The sequence below is a fragment of the Siniperca chuatsi genome, linkage group LG10 (genome assembly GCF_020085105.1).
Source record: "Siniperca chuatsi isolate FFG_IHB_CAS linkage group LG10, ASM2008510v1, whole genome shotgun sequence".
NCBI classification, from domain to species: Eukaryota; Metazoa; Chordata; class Actinopteri; order Centrarchiformes; family Sinipercidae; genus Siniperca; species Siniperca chuatsi.
In genome coordinates this window covers 22754519-22772569 of record NC_058051.1, presented here as the reverse complement: position 1 = coordinate 22772569, position 18051 = coordinate 22754519, and the positions used below count along the sequence as shown (strand labels likewise).

Genomic DNA, 18051 nt, shown 5'->3' with positions numbered 1-18051 from the left:
ATAAACATCTATCCATTGCAAGCCATAAGTATATCATCACAACCATCATGATATTACAACTAATCATGTGTAATTCACTGCTAACTTTTTGTCTTGGTCTCTGCAGCCAGATGGACATGCAATCATCTGACTCAGCAGAATAATTTAAACTTACCCGAAATGACCTGTTATTATTAGGCTCCACTCCACAATTCATAGAGAGGTAAAGCAGAGCTTGGCTCAGGCTGTGTTTAACAGGGGAGGCGATCTGCTGACCCTGACTAGGGATATTGTCGAGCATTGGAAAGAACACTTTGAGGAACTCCTGAACTCAATCAACACGTCCTCTGTGGAGGACACAGAGCTTGAAGACTTGGGGGAAGCCTCACCCACATTCCTGGCAGAGGTCTTTGAAGTAGTTAAAAAGATCATCACCGGCAAGGAACCAGCTGTGGATGAGATTCGCCCTGAGATGCTGAAGGCTCTGGACATTGTTGGGCTGTCTTGGCTGACACGCCTCTCTCTGAGGAATTGCAGACCAATGTGGTGGCTCCCATTTTTAAAAAGAGGGACCAGAGGATGTGCTCCAATTATCACACTGCTCAGCCTCTCCGGGAAAGCATAGGCCAGGGTGCTAGGCCAGGGTGCTGGAAAGGAGGCTCTGACAGATTGTCGAATCTCAGATCCTGGAGGAGCAATGCAGATTACATTCCAACCCTCACCAATGGCCATGAGCTTTGGGTAGTGACCAAAATAATGAGACTGCGGCTACAAGCAGCCGAAATGAGTTTCCTCCATAGGGTGGCTGGGCTTACCCTTAGAGATAGGGTAAGGAGCTCAGACATCCAGAGGGAGCTCGGAGTAGAGCCACTGCTCCTTCTTATCGAAAGGAGCCAGTTGAGGTGGTTCGGGCATCTGATCCGGTTCAGGACCTGATGGCCCCGCAGAGGGTCGTGCAGTCAGCACGACCCTCCATCTGGGCTGCATTACCCAAACTGGAGGACATTTACCACAAACATTACAGGACGAAAGCAAGAAAAAATTGTTAGGGAAACCAGCCACCCCAACAATGGCCTCTTCTGTCTGCTGTTGTCAGGGAAGCACCACTGCAGTCTGAAAGCAAGCTCAGAGAAGCTGAGGAGAAGTTTCTTTCCTCAGGCTGTCAGACTCCTTATATTCCTTAGAGACTATATGCTCAGCCACAATATCAGGTCTGGTTTATTATAATTTTTTGGCCTCTGGGCCAGCAGTCATCCTGTATATCCTCCATTTTGTGTTCATCATCACATCACTCGTGCTCAGTGTACGTTCGAGTTCAGTCTCAAATTCATGTTATTATGTCTCATATTAATTCTTCATTTGGTGCTACTGTGTCACTTCATTCTTGACTCTATTTTTAACCCTATATTTAACTACTCTTGACTTCTATTTTAATCTATTGCTTTTGTTTGCATGTACTCACACTACATTTTGTACATAATTTTTCTTGCACAACCTACACATGGTACTTTTATAATGTATAATGATGTATGTGACAAATAAAGCTACCGATTGACAGGTATTGTAAAACACTCAGGTCCCACTTGACACATGAGGATTTAATCCTAGTTAACCCTGCTGTCTGCCACTTAAACTGCCCTCAGCTTTAGTAAGGCCTCTGCCCGTCTGACAGGGCCCGGGGCTGTTTATTCCTCGATGTTTACTCAGCTGTGCGTGATGAAAGGGCGGTGCACACTGGAGCTATAGCGAAACTGCTGCTGTGATGGCCTCTCTGTCTGCCTGGCATTTCTATCACAGCAGATAGCAAGCGTGGGTTCTGCACATGGCTGGCACAAGCGGGCAGACAGGAGATTTGTAGGCGACATGATGATTGAGACATGCAGAAAAAAGGCAGGCATGAGATGTTTTAACATCCCATATGGATCTGCTGCATATCAAGAGAAGAAGGGGGTGGGGGTTCACAATTTGCAAGCGGTGCAAGTACTTTTAAGATGCCATATATCTATTTAATTTAATATAATTATATCATAAAAATGTACTGTATAACTGCATCACATCACTGGCTCCTAGTGAATGTCTTAGTCCTCCAAGCAGCCACTTACCATCTCACTTCTGCTCACTTGGGGGAGAATAAGAGGGTGCCTGCTAACTGCAAGAGCCTGTATAGAAAATTGAACAGCTCTGAATGAATGTGAACAGACAATTCGACATTTATGTCTCCAATCCAAATTTACAAGACCATTTCCATTATTCACCATGAAGCTTCTGCACTGGAGGAATTTGAAAGTATCATTTTTCGGTAGTTATTTGACGTAGCCTTTCAATAAAAATTTCCCTGTCTCTTCATTTTAGGTGGGAGGAATTACAGGGAACCTTCCCTCAGGGCATTATTTCCTCCCAGTGTGTGGTGCCACTGCAAGTCCATCCACCATAGAGACAAGGGATTGCATTAAACCAACAATTAGCTGTACTTAGGGAAAGACAGTGGTCCGCAAGCTCTGCTGCCTCTGCTTGATCAGCTATTAAGTTGTTTTGTTGTGAATCTCCTGTTTTCCTCGGGAAGGGTCTCTCTTTAATTCTCTGCTGATTTGGATCCCAGTGTGCCACATCTAAATTATATGAAAAGTTGGTGCCACTTTCTAATATTATTTGATTATTTTCATAATTGATTGGTTGATTCTTCTGCCTATTATTTTCTTGATTTGTTCATTAATCATTTGGTCTATAAAATGCCAAAAATTGTGAAAAATGGCCATCACCTGTTCCCAGAGCCAAAGGTGGCTTATTTAAATTTCTTGTTTTGTCCTACCAACTATCTTAAACCCAAAGATGTTGAATTTACTATCATAGAAGACTAAGAAAACCAGCAAATATTCACATTTGAGAGGCTGGAGCTAGAGATTTTTTGGCATTTATGCTTTAAAAAATAATATGAACAATTATGTGATTATCAAATAGTTGCAGATTAATTGTCTAATGATTGACTAACTGATTATCGACTAATTGTTTCAGCTCTAAATGGGTTATAAATTGTAACTAATCACTTTTTTAATAGTTAAATAATTTACTAATTTCTCTAAACAGGTATTCTAAACATGCAATGTATATTTACTGCAGTTACGGCATCTCTACAGAGCAGAGAAAACTTCAAACAGCTCTTCTAACTTTGTATTATTTGTATACTTTATTGGCCAGACTATTGGGCTTTTTTCCTATCTGAATAAAAGGACAGTTAATATATATACCAGCGCCCATACTTTTTCTTTTACTATATTAGCTACACTGGCCTCCCTTTGGTGTACTAGAGAGGCAAATGGCTTGCAGATCGCTAAAGAGTAACCACCCGTAAGGGACGCTCTAAGAAGTAAAACGAACCTTCCTGCAACAAGGCAGGGATCCTTTCATTGATCAACACTACACCTGGAATTACATTAGTTGGGGAATCAGAGAGCAGAGGAGAAATCTGAGAGCAGACATTTGACGAGCGCAGAGAAGCAGCCTGAGTGCGAGGAGAAGGGCAGAAGCTGGAGCGTAGGAAATCTGTGCAAGCAGGGGCTATTTGATTGCGAGGGCAGGGTTTTGAGGGAAAGCATTACAAAATCTGAACATGAAATCAATGAGTCATGTTCCGAATTGAAAGACCACGCTCTTGAATGAAGCTAGGGAAAAAGCCCCATACCAAACAACATATAGTGTTAAAGCCGAATAGACACCTGCTCTCTTCCCAGTGGTGGAAATTTGTATATTTACTCAAGTACTGTACTTAAGTACAATTTTTAGGTACTTTTATTTTTATTTTCTGATACTATATACTTCGACACCATTACATTTCCGAGGGAAATATAATTTTGCTCCACTGCATTTATTTGAGAATTTAAGTTACTAGTTACTTTTCAGATTAGGATTTTACATAAAAAAACACATGAACATTTTATAAATTACAATACATCATTAGAGATTAAACTAGTGTTTCCCAACCTTATTGGCTTGTGATCCCTTACAATAAAGCAGTGTCTAGTTTGGGGTCCCTTGTCATGTTTCAGATGTATGAGTTGGTAGCAGTTCAACCAAAGAGACATTTCTCCTTTAAACTTGAGGTCCAAAGAGGTCAAATTATCCAATACTTCACAAATAAGCAAACATTAGAGCAAATAAATTTTAAAGAATCGTGTAACAAACCAGTTTTTTCTTTTTTCCTACCACATCATCATCATCCATAATCATCATCACCTCAAATTTATCTTGTGACTTTTTGGAGGTGCCTGATCCCTAGCAGTATATAAAGTAAGTCCATCTCAACAGTAAAATGCTGCTTACACATTGATGCATGAGTATTAACAATCTCATAATGTTATACACACCTGTAGTATTATATCAGGCACAGGGGCCATTTTTCAGCAGAATGAATACTTTGGATACTTAAAAGTATATTTTGCTGTTAATACTTATGTACTTTTACTTAAGCAGGATTTTGAATGCCGGACTTCCACTTGTAATGGAGTATTTTTAAATTGCTGTAAAGGTACTTTTACTAAAGTAAAGAATACTTCTTCCACACATGGACAGTGTCATAATGCATACATACAGGATATAAACAACCTCTTCACCTCTTCTCACCTGCTGGATGTTGTAGTCATGTATTATAATGCTTGTCTGATTTAACCTGTATCTCAAATTCACTCTGTCATGCTGTGATAGTGCTAAGGCCAGCACAGTCCTGATTTTTAGATAGAGGCAGCACTCTGAGGCATATATAACTTAAGTAAATGCACACTTCCATTTTTCTTCATATGATATGCTCCCCGCTCTCCTGAGGTGCCCCTTACCCGGCACTATGATGCTATCGTCTCTGAAGGTGATACGTACTGAGAGCCCGGATGGTGTCTAGGAATAGGATGAGAGAAGAGGAGGACTGTCTCTACTGGCCTGTGAAATATTCATCAAATGAAGCAGGGGTGGGTGGGGAAGTACAGCAGGAGATGGAGAGGAGTCCACAGGGGAAAGAACATCATAGTTTGGGAGACACAAGGGAACAAGGGAAGAGAGATGCAGGGATGAAAGAAATGTAGGAGGGAAAGAAATATTTTCATTGTGTGGGAGCTGGTGGTTAAAATCCCAAATATGTTCACAACAGTGGAGGAGGTTGTATGATATTTCATCTATAAAACAGCAGGTAAGGTAAGATAGAGACTGATGATGGTTTCTTAGAAATATTGAATTAGGACATTTAAACTGATTTCAGATATACACTCATTTTCCTCAAGCAATTGAAAGGTTTGCCAAATGGCTCCTGTCCCCTGTTATATTGTCAATAACATCAGGAGGACTGGCCGTCAGAACCGATTAGGTGATCATTACACGGCCCTGCCCTACAGCCTGCACTGCCCCAAGAATTTGCATGATCAATTCTCACTCATTATTCTGACTTTGACCTTCAGAAAAAATACAATGATTCAGCCTCTTTACATGTCTGCAGAGTACTGGTCAAATATTCAAAGGAAAAATTGGGTGATATTCTATATTTTTCTTATTGTCATCAAATCCATGAAAAAAACAGAATTTAGGGTTAGGGAGTAAAGCGTTTGCTAAAAGCTACTGTTTAGGGAAATTTCCAAGCCTTTTTAGTTAGCTAGCGGTGTGGCCATTCGAACTGGCCATCCCATGAAATTTTGTACAGACGTTCATGGTCACCAGAGGATGAATCCTAATGACTGGTGATCCTCTGACTTTTCCCCTGGCACCACCATGAGGTTAACATTTTGTGATTTTGAGTTAAATGTACGTAAACAATTTCAAAGCAATCCATCAGTAGATGTTGAGATGTTTCAGTCTGGGCCTAAGCAGTGGACTGACCGTCCAACAGACAGACAGTCGTCCCTAGAGTTACACTGCTAATGTGGCTAAAAATACAAATAAAATAGAAATATAAATGTAAAACAGTCACAGTTTTGAAACTACAGGCACAAAGATGGTAGTTTTGCAGTAGTGTTTTGTCAGTCCACGACGGCCTTCTCTCTCTAATTAAGAAAAAGAGTTTCTGAATGAAGCCTTTTATTTATCCATACTCCCCGAGGAGGCTTGCAATTCGCTTCTACCTATTCTTGTTTGCCTCTCATCTTGACTTCCTTATTTTGACAACCAGTGACTGAGGGTTTGATTCCATGTTCAGGGCATCATTATTACACACAAACACATACACACAAACTCCACTGTGCCTCTGGCTTTCAATCCCCTACCCGGTTTATTTTCTCTGGATCGGCTCTCTGTTCTACCCAAGACTGGTTATTAGCGTAGTGAGTCAGCTATTCATTCATAACCAAACAGAGGAGGGGGATGCTTTAGCTTTGATGCTTTTATTCCTGAATTATTTTTACCTTTGTGTTGCAAGCATTAGTGATCAGACTCCAAGATCACCTATCACAAAGAGTGTAAACTGTAATCAGTCATCTTGACAGAATGCACCAGATTATGTTGGTTTTGTCGGTTTGTGGCTCTGCTGATTTTCTTTCTTCCCAATTATTATTTGGTGATTCACAGACTGTAGCGCCATCATGAGGTTGACATTTTAGGTTTTAAGTGAAATATCTCTATTGGATGGATTGCCATGGAATTTGCTACAGACATTCATAAATGGGAATACAGTGCGATACGGAGCTGTATTAGAGGACTGTTCACCTCCCTCACCCATATTAGATCAGGAGGAGGATAAGAGTTAAGTGAATAAATTAGACTTCAACCACATTCTTTGGAAATGTAAACAAACCTTTTACTAGCAGAAATCCAATCACACACCTCCTACTGTGATATTACTCTATAGCTACCGACTAGCTAACGGTCGAGTGCAGTTTTATATGATGGGCGGGGTGAGCTAGTCACCCGAAATCACATTTGATCTTATGAATTTATGTAACCCATCCACAAGTTCAAGATGAGTCATCAAAGTTTTAAAGGAAGAGAAAAGATGACTACTCAAAAGTGATTTTTGACACATGTTTAGCATGGAAAGAGATAAATAAATAATTAACACAGGGACACAGGATTAGAGCTTAGGAAATGTATTTTTCATTTGTCTTACACTTTCCAACAGGTCAAACTTTTAATTTGTCCAACACTTTAGTTTATGACCAAATATTTACAAAACTAGACATTTATCAGCCTCTGCTGTACTTTTTGTGTAGTGATCATTATGAAAACTTAGCATGCTAACATGCTAAGCTACGATGGTGAACATGGTAAACATTACCTGTTAAACATCTGCATTTTAGCATTGTCATTGTGAGCATGTTAGCATGCTGTTATTAGCATTTAGTTAAAGCACCACTGTGTGTGATTACAGCCTCAGAGAGCCGCTAGCATGGCTGTAGACTCTTAGTCTTATTAATATTAATCAATTTATTTATTTTCATGAAGTTTATTCATGTATGAAGGTACTCAGTATAGTTTTTCCAGGTCAACTGAAATCCCTGTTACAGTCCAGCCGCACAATAGGATGCAACACGTGTATGTATTTTAGTGCTGGTCACCGTGGGCTGCTGTCTGCATGCTGTTGCATTTAAATAGCATTTTCCCAGTGATAGCTGTTTAAACGTACAGCATAATAAACAGTGAAAGTGTTGGCACTTAACTGAGACAGCTTTAAAGTCTTTGAAAACATTCCCATAAAACAACAGAGCATTAATGGATTGAATTTACCCTGCTGAGACATCTTTTAGCAGCTCACAGACTGCAAGACTAAAGACATCGCAAAATGGATGGGAAAGTGCATGGATCTGTAATTTCGAGATTCTTTCAAAATCTGATGTGGTTCTAAAAACAGATATGAATGAATATGTGCATAATGATTAATTACAGCAGAGCTCTGTTGAGTGCTTTTCAATACATGTGAAATTGTGTGTGAGTGACAGCTTTATTGATCACAGAGCACTGAAGATTATAGCCTGTGTAAACTGCAGTTAGTAAGTAATGTATTAAATTCTGTGGAAAAAAGGATAGATTTGCTGCGGAAAACCTTTTTCATATGTCCACAATCATTTATTCATTCATCATAACAAGCAGCCACAGTGTTTATGCTGTGCAGACTTTGTGCATTATACATGTTGGATGTTTTTATTCTTATCACCTCTATCACAACATCAGCTATTCAACAAGAGGCAGAGAACAAGTCACATCACCTCACTTCTGTGTATCGATTAAGATGCTGGTGAACATCATGCACCTGTCATACACATGGATTTAACGTTTATGTAATGACTGAGTTATTTATGAAGTACAGTAAGTGCAGCCACTGTATGATCTGACACATTTATGCTTTCATTTATGGAGAAAGGGCAGAGCCTTTCTGACAGCTGGGTTTGTTCTTCTTACAGATATTCAACGAGCCAGTAGGCTTCTCAGAGTCTGTGATCAATAAGTTTGAATGAATGTTCTGTGAAGGCAGCAGGTTGATGAAAGTAGAAAGGAAAAGAAAAACTGGATAGTTTAATCTAGGCTGTGTTTACTGGATGATTTTTAGCCATGCTAGCTGGTTAGCTGGCAATGTGGGTCTGTTGGTCGGTCGGTCCACCACTTTGGTCCAGACTGAAATATCTCAACAACTATTAAATGAATTGATGCTGGGTTATGCACGAACAGAACTTGTTCGTTGACACAAAAGTGTTTCTAGTTGTTCCGAACAGCCATACTTGAAGGCGGAGTGAAAAGCTGTCCGTCATAAGAGAGAGCGGATGCGCAGTATTGTTTAAATAGTGGGTTTCCAGTGTACATTTTCAGACAGTCTCTCATGGAAGGCATTTATAGTGTTGCATTCATTTGTTCATATGGAAAATGACAGAAATAGTTGTGAAATTAATGAAAAAAGAGAGCTTGAGAGAGAAGTTCAAACCCTGGCTGCTTTCTCACCTCTTCTCAGCGGGCCAATCACGGTGTAAAGTGGGTGTGAATGTTGGACTGTTGGTTTCGGAAAGTTACAGAAATGGCTGGACTAAGCACCCCCCAAATTCTGACATTGGAAAGGTGTGGGGAGAGGGAGTTTCCAAAGCTATTTGACCATCCAACAAGCAGTTGTGATGAAGTATACTGGCGGCTTATGTACAGCCTCACAGAGCTGCAAGTGTAGTTGTAGACTCTTAGGTCCTGTTCATGTGAAACCAAGATTTAATCTCAAAGAAACATTCCCTTCCGGTTTGTCAGTATGAGTCTAAATGTGTGCACACATATTGTTTGTGGCTTGCCGTACCTTTGACTTGCCTTTTTTGATAGAACTGAATGTTTTTTCCCCACTCAGATTGATGTCTGCATCTGCAACCAGCAGTCTCTTGCTGACTTGATAGATGGCTGAAATGTTTAAACTGCCCTTGGCAGGACCCAAACTCTTTCTCAACAATTATTTGGTTGGTTTGTTCTTTCTAATCATAGATATGTCATTCTGTGCCATAACGCTGAACAATAGCCTGCTCCAAGCGTTAGCAGCTCAACTCCCTCCCTCTCTCTCTCTGTCTCTTTCACTTTGCATCCCTGCTCTCTGTTGATCCCTGCTCTCCCACTCTCTCACTCATTCTCCCTGCATGGGTTATGTGACTCATACAACACTAAACGCTGTAATGCAAGATTAACTCTTCGCCAAAGAAACCTCCATATTGATATGTTGCTGTCTATTTACTGTCATGCACTCATGTCATGTCCTGTGGGCTTTTGCTGATATCACACACAGCTTCAATCTAACATCTGTGTCTTGGCTTTCCTTAAAAATTAAGGCTACATTGTCCCTGGCTGGGATGCTTGGTCTCCATGGTAACATCAGGTCCATTATAACTGCCATAAAGAGCATGCGAGGGAATGTTAAATCACCAGTCTGCCAGTCTCCATCACCTCACTGGCTTGATTGTGTAACCCATGGGAAGACCTCCTTTCCCTCTTCCCTCTTTTTCTCTTCCGCTCTCTTTGTCTCACCTCTTTTATCTTTTTGTCACACATGCTCCTTTTCTCTCATACTATCTCTGTTGTATGCACACATGTTCACAGGCAGACACACACACATATCAGAAATCGAGTCAAACACTGACCCCTAGTGGATAAGCATTGTTAAGAAACCTTTTGCAGTTTTGCAGAGCTATGTGATTAAAAAAAATCTCTCTCATGTGTCTCTCAGGTGTTCACTCGCTACGGAAAGTGTTACACCTTTAATGCCGGCGATGATGGACGCCCTCCCCTCATCACCACCAAGGGAGGTATGGGTAATGGACTGGAGGTCATGCTGGACATTCAGCAGGATGAATACCTGCCTATCTGGGGAGAAACAGGTGAGGGGGACATCCTTCAGTGACTAGCAGATGTGGTTATCTGTCACACTCTTAACAGTGTGTGTGGGCAGGTGTGTGGTTGGTTTGTGTGCTGGTGTTAATACCTCAGAGTGTGAAACTCTTCTAAGTGCCTGGATTCATTAGTGAAACACATTTTTAACACCGTGTTGCTCTGATCCCACATTCTTTGTCTTCCTGCAGATGAGACGTCATTTGAAGCTGGGGTCAAAGTTCAGATCCACAGTCAGGACGAGCCTTCCTTCATTGACCAGCTCGGGTTCGGAGTGGCACCTGGGTTTCAGACGTTTGTTTCCTGCCAGGAACAGAGGGTACAAGCTGTAGCACTTTGATCTTTATACATGTAGCATTTCTTAAAGCCCCTGAAATCTTGAGTTTTTCTCTAAACCCTTAAATGCTTGTGACAAAGTTTTGGGGAAAAAAAACATCTTTAGTTGTTATTTATTTTAACACTCAAAAAGTCAGCTAATCTGTTTCATCAGGACTGCATGGGTGTGTTTTGATCAGATTTGATTGACAGTGGCTTGGTAACATGAACAGCAACCCCAGAACTGTCATCATATTTTGATTAAAATGCTAAATTGGAGATGAAGATTGACTGAAGATTGAAGATTGGTGCAAGGACATACATGACATCACCTTTTCCCAACTGAGCCCCGCCAGGTGAAAAGTGACAAAAAGCACAGACAAAAACAGAAATACAGAATTGAAATAACCAAACTGTTCTAACATTGGCAAAAAATAATGTGTAGGATCACATCACTTATAGTAAGCTGATTGAGAAAAAAGGATTTCAGGGTCTTTAAAGGATAATTTTTTGATTTATTACAACTTTAGAGGCATTGTTACTATTGGTTATTTTACTATTGTACTCATTAAAGTAATTGCAGAGATCTGGGAACATGGCAACATTGCTACAACAAAATCTGAGGGAGCAAGAAACAAGTCAAACAATCAGACTGGTTGTAAACAAGACAACAGATTATCTAAACCATTTTATCTGGCTGTAAAATCGTAAGTGAGCGCACCCGAAATGTCGGTAAACATCCCTCAAGAAAAATGTGTGTGCACAACTCAGTAGGTCTGTCTGTAAACTGAGGAACGAGTGATGAATGAATCAGGAATGACTTGATGAATCGCTAATTATCACTAACAATCACTAGTAACTAGATAATGAATCACTTTACTTGAGGGTGCAAAAAATGCTAACTAATGTAACTAGTGTACGTAATTAGTGATTAAAGAGTAGTTTTGACTGTGATTCAGAGTTAATCAGGAAAGCCTCATGAAGAAAGTGATTCAGTCAGTATGTCGATTTACAAATATCTAATCATTTACCTAATGATTCATTGATGTAGTATCTCCAAGTTTGTTCTCTAGTAACCTATAATTATCTACTATATAGATTAGATTCAGAGTTATTCATGAACTACTTATTACAATCAGGTAGTTCCTCATTGGTTCCATTGTAACTACCCAGGATTTTGTGTATCTTATTGTAAAGTGTTACCGACAGGTGGTTGCAACTAACACTTTGGTTAATAATTTTAATGTTTGCCTTTAATTTTCTATTCCAAATAAGTTTTCCCAAACTAGGGTTTGTCTAAACCTGTATGATCGTCTGACTGCTTGTGTTTCTTTCCCTGTTGGACTTGCTTTGTTTCTAGATCTCAGCAAGTAACTTGGTGGACAGTATACAGTGTTATTATTATTGATGGGAGTGAAAGCAATGAAAATAAGATCTAAGGTGTAATAAAGCAGAAAGTAACTTGTCTGTTTATACAGATCAGAATCAAACAAAATTTGATTTATGATTTATTCTTCTATAACTGGCAGCATCCTGCTTTTGATTCATACGGACATACATAATATACTTACTAAAAAGTATCAGTAATACTTTTTATATGTATGGAAACTGCTTGTGTATAATAAGTGATGTGTGGTTGTTGCAGCTGATATATCTTCCCCCACCCTGGGGAGATTGTAAGGTGACGGCCATGGATTCAGACTTCTTTGATAGTTACAGCATCACAGCCTGTCGCATTGACTGTGAAACACGTTACCTGGTAGACAACTGCAACTGTCGCATGGTGCACATGCCTGGTAGGAAAACTGCTCTTACTGTATGTTGTGTCAGAGTTACATCAATGAATCAATGATGCTGCAGTGAATAATTACTGTAGGCACTTCAAAGAAGGAAAGCAAAGGAAATTAAATGAATGTGAATGTGTGTTGCTTTGGCCGCAGGCGATGCACCCTACTGCACCCCCGAGCTGTACAAAGAATGTGCTGACCCAGCGCTTGGTAAGAAAAAGGCTTCATACATGTCTGGTCTGAATCTAAGCTAACAGATACAAAAAACACACACACATCATCCCAAGACATCTTTAAGCCACAGCCGCCCTGATCTGTACAAAAGGTCAAGCTGAGCTCTGGTCTTTCTTCTTCTTCTTTCTTCTCAGATTTCCTGGTGGAGAGAGACAATGATTTCTGTGTGTGTGAGACGCCGTGCAACATGACCAGATACAGCAAAGAGCTGTCCTTCGTCAAGATCCCCAGCAAGGCCTCTGCTAAATATCTTGCAAAGAAATACAACAAATCTGAGCAGTATATTAAGCAAGTATCAACCATACTCAATGCTTAAGTATTTCCTTTATGTACTTATACACCATATTTTATTGCATGAGTGCACAAGTTAAGTTTCTGACTGCTTACATTGCTTCATGTCTGCAATTTAAACATATTCATAGATAGATATTTTTTGCTTTAAAGGAAAAAAGAAAAAGAAAACCATATATAAAAGAAACGCACATAATCATATATGTAATTCATAAAAATATTTAAAAGACAAGACAAAACAAAACAAAACGGTGCATATTAATAATGCAAAGGTATTACCAAAAAGAAAACAACAATAATAATAATAATACATTCACAAATCAAACCAATTTTTACTTTAAGTCCCCCTATTTAGCATTTATAAGCAGTATATAAACATTTAATAAATGGTTTATAACTCACTATAATGTAGTTGTGAGCAGATATAAGGATCATTTTTAACTTCTTATATGAAGACATATTTTATTGCACCTTTATTTACTTTGTTTTACCATATTGTCATTCATTATCTGTTTATACACCAGCCTCCACTTATGGGTGCCCTCAGGAGGATTCATAGTATTAATTATTAATACATTATTAAACACTTATATCTGCTTATAACTACATTATAGTGTGTTATAAACATTTATATACTGCTTATTAATGCTAATAGGGTGAAGTGTTACCTAAAATGGAATATTTATGTTTTGACTCACTTGCTTTTCTCTCCACAGGGAGAATCTCCTGGTGTTAGACATCTTTTTTGAGGCTCTGAACTATGAAACAATTGAACAGAAGAAGGCTTATGAAGTGGCTGGACTTTTAGGTACAGATATTTTGAGTTCCATTATAAACTGTAGACAGGTTATCTTTCTATTCTTTATAGTAAAAGATGTTTTTCATAAGCTTGTATTGTCTTATTCCAGGTGATATTGGTGGTCAGATGGGACTTTTTATTGGGGCAAGCATACTCACCATTCTGGAGCTATTTGACTACCTTTATGAGGTGAGACTTCTTCAGGAAAGTATTTAGATAGAAGAATAATCCTGCTGCTTGTAATTATTTACTTGATACACAGAGCTGTAGCTACCATCGAGGACACTGAGGTCATGTCCTCTGTATTTGTGGGAATGTGGGTGTTTTAGAAACCTTATTGGAGCTACATAATGTACACATGTTGGTATTTTATAGACAGATTCCACTAGTTTTAGACTCAATTTGACTAGATGTAGGCCAACAAAAAATTAACAAACAAAGAATGTTGTTGGTTGTTGTTGCTTTCTTTATTTATATTTATGTATACACCTATTTTCACCTACTTGTATGTACATAATAATTCATAATAATGTTTAGTTTTACCTAACTTTGTTCAGCTTTGTTGTCCTTGTTTTTAGCTGTATGTCTATTTCTATGGTCCTGTAAATTTTTCTTTGTGTAAGTACACTGAGAACAACTTACAACTTGGCCAATAAAGCTGATTTTGATTCCGATTTTTCAGAGGACAAAGTATTTTCCAACCACCAGTTTTATTCCGGGCAGTGGAAAAGGCTTTGAAACAGCATTTAGACCTTCATTTTGGGAAACAAAACGTACAGAAAATATAACTGAACGTTTAATTAAAGAGTTAAGTGAATACATGAAATATGAAAAATCCTAATAATTAGAAACATTTCAAATTGAGTTGTGGAAACTGGACCCTGCATGTTGTTTCTCTTTTCCTATAATCCTTGTTGAGCCAAAAATGGCAGGTTTATTGTGGTGACCTGCTCTGTTTTTTTATCCTCTCAGATAATAAAGTACAAGCTGTGTCGCTGCTCTGATAAGAAGCACAAGCACAACAACAACAACGACCAGGGAACGGTCCTGAGCTTAGATGATGTCAAGTGTCACGTCAGTAACTTTCACTAGGCTTCTGCAGCCGCAAGGAGGGAGCCGCTGCACTCTCTTGTCTCTGAGTGGTTTCGTGGACTTCATTGTTCATTGCAGTTTGCCAGACTGCAGGAGCAACAGGGGAAGTGTCTGAACTGTGCCTGGTTAAGGTTTGTGAGCGACGAGATGAATTCAGCATGTGGCTGAAGTCAGGAGAAGCCACACAGACAGCAGGACAGCAGAAACCAGTGATCAACATGTTGTGATGAATTAAGAATAACTGCATGGTCATCTGTAAACAGCTTTTCAAGACATAGTAACAGATACAGTAAATGGGGGCATGAGCTAAGCTAAGGTTCAGTAAATCAGCATTAGAAATCCCAGCTGTGTGGTGGTTTCGTCATCTGTCAAAAAGTAGCTTTCTGTAAAATAATTTATGTAACAAGTTAATTTTTCACTTACAAAATGTTATTTATTATTTTAGGTCATTTAAGTTTTATTTAGGTATTTGCATGTCAGTACTGCACATTCTTTTCACTTTTGTCCTTTGACGTTTGCTTTCATCACTCTTTTGTTCTTGACTTTTTGTGCTTTTTTTCTACCAACTTTCCATTTTTATATTAATGTCATCCAACCTCATCTTGTGACAGTCTTCCCTTGTTAAAAACCTGAGCATTTTGCCAATATACTGTACTACCTCATTTTGCAAGGATGACAGCGCCCTGAAGAATTTACTAGCCAAGCAAATTAATAACAAAGGTAATTTTTGTGTGTGGAAATGAGCAGAGCAGGTTGAAAAAAATCTGGCATTAAAGCGAGCCCACTTAACATTTGCTGAACAGCAGTCATAGACCTTTTTCATAGCAGACATTTTGACATGTCACAGTAGGAAAAACACAGGTATAAATAATAAAATGAATAATGCTTCTGCTTCAGGGTCCTGGTATTGTACATGGCACTTGACACTTGAATAGAACAGAGCCGTCATTACTGTTATCAGTAACACCTGTGCTTTTCCTACTATGACAAGTCAAAATGTCTTCAGTGAAAATGGCAGTTAACAGTTAAAGGACATTTCCAGGATAATAGTAAATGCTAGTATGTAGTGTAACAGAACCACAATATTTGTCCGTAAAATATGAAGCTACAGCCAGAAGCTGGTTAGCTTAGCTTAGCACAAAGACTGGAGACAGAGGGAAATAGCTAGCTTGGCTGTGTCAAATGATAACATAATCCTACAGCACCTCTAAAGCTCACAAATTAACACGTTAATTCTTATTTGTTTAATCTGTACACAACACAAAGTGTAAAAACGACAATTTGACGTTTTAACGGACGGTGACGACAAGATTTCTGAAAGTCACTGCGCCCAGCCAAAAAATAGTACGGCACATAACCCCTCCGTAAAAACCACAATATGTCATTTTTACTCTTTGATTGGAATTTTTACCTTTGGACAGAGCCAGGCTAGCTGTTTGCCCCTGTTTCCAGTCTTTATGCTAAGCTAACCTAACTGGCAGCTGGCTGTAGATTTACATTTAATAGACTCATATGAGAGTGGTATCAATCTTCTCATCTAAATCTCTACTAGAGAGCGAACATGCTTATTTCCCAAAATGTTGAACTTTTGCTTTAAAACACAAATAGTATTTTGAAGAACATACAGTAAATTAGTTAAAACAAGTACTTTAACACAAGACACGGATGGATACACAGCAACAAAACGCAATGTAGACAAACCATATTATGAACAAATTTTAAAAGCTCTTTTTCATGTCAACCAGGTGCTACATTCTGTTTGATTTCAGTGACAATCACTGTATACTGTAGATCTCAGAAGAAATTAAAAATATAAAGATTTCCTTTATTCCTTATTTCCTGGCAAGAGTACAAAACAGACTTCAATACATTATTTTAAGGGAATGTCATACATTTTTACATGTAGGCTACATGTCAATGCTGTTCATCACATTTAAGAGAATTTACCTTTGGGTGTGTAAACATGGCAAGATAAAATTAATGAGTATAAATATGTTGAATGTGCTTTGCCATCTTCTAGGGCTCTAAGTTGCATGTAGCACTGTACAGAAGGCGTCGATGAACAGTTAATCCGCACGTCTTTGTGTCATCATCTGTCTGCGTGTTTGTATATTGTGAGCATGTATTTATTTGTGTGTGTTCATTCAGAAGCTGATAAAGGAAAATTCGAAATGCTGCCCTCATATCCAAAACACTGTATCTGTTATCAGTTAGGCTGTAAACATGTCATGTGCATGTTTAAGGGTTTGTCTCATATGCTGTCTCTATTCAGACTCTGTTTACAAAAATCAAACCATTTTACAGTATTCTGTTGGAGATAATCTACTAGCACCCATTCCCATTGAGCTCAACAGGAAATGGAATTGTACAGCGTGTAGATGTGTAGTGTTATTCTCAAGCACAATCATACCATCAACTGTAATGTAATGTAAATATTGCAATGACTATTGATAATAATCTTATTGTATTAGAATAGTCTGATCCGTCTAATGTTGTACTCGTAATTATTTAATATAGACTAGCTGTGTGTCTCACTCCATTTTTCTGTACATATGATTGTAGATGGTTTATTTATCAAAATTCAATTTCCAAAGACAATATTAAAATATAAGGCTATTTCTTTTTTGTTTGTATTGCTACAGTCACAGCTGTGTTCATCAGTAAATGAAAATGAACAGCTGGATTGTTGTTTTCCAGCATCCACTGCATGAGGTCATGCGTCTCAAAACAAGTCCTCCCACCACCACGCTTTCAGGTTTTGTCATATTTTTGCCTCCATTTTTAAATTTCAATTTTCATTTGAGATATGAAAGGATGATTATTTTAGTCTGGTGATGTATAGATAAACAATGAACTTGAAGTAGTTGTTATATTAAAGATTAAATGCTAACTTTAAGTAACTTTTATTCACTTCACGGTGTTCTGTGTCATCATTTATACTCATGTTGTGGAATAGAAGGGGAACACACAATCAAGAGATACAGTTTTATAGAACAGCCTGCAATTCTCTGCTGTAAGTCATCTTTGGATGTGAAATTCAAATTAGATTAATCTACAGCAGAAATAGCTTTCTTTTCACTGTATATAATTTTCTGTATAGATTTCCACTTATTTATCATTTTCAGCCATGGTAGCAGCGTGGCTCTGGGGATGGCAGTGTCAGTGGGTCCACCACTTTGGTCCTAAATGAAATATCGCAAGAATTTTTTGATCAATTTCCATGAAATTTTATACAGACCTCCATGT

General features: G+C 38.6%; 1 protein-coding gene across 1 annotated transcript in view; it reads left to right on the top strand.

The window, feature by feature from the left end:
* The window catches only part of LOC122883084 (acid-sensing ion channel 1-like), a 57530-nt gene extending 39815 nt beyond the window's left edge, over positions 1-17715 (top strand). The window contains exons 3-10 of the mRNA XM_044211262.1: positions 10127-10277; positions 10479-10606; positions 12248-12398; positions 12543-12599; positions 12758-12911; positions 13631-13722; positions 13823-13902; positions 14686-17715. Of these exons, the coding sequence (XP_044067197.1) occupies positions 10127-10277; positions 10479-10606; positions 12248-12398; positions 12543-12599; positions 12758-12911; positions 13631-13722; positions 13823-13902; positions 14686-14805 (933 nt within the window). The 3' untranslated portion in view covers positions 14806-17715. The remainder of the gene's footprint in view (positions 1-10126; positions 10278-10478; positions 10607-12247; positions 12399-12542; positions 12600-12757; positions 12912-13630; positions 13723-13822; positions 13903-14685) is intronic.
* Positions 17716-18051: the final 336 nt, after the last annotated feature.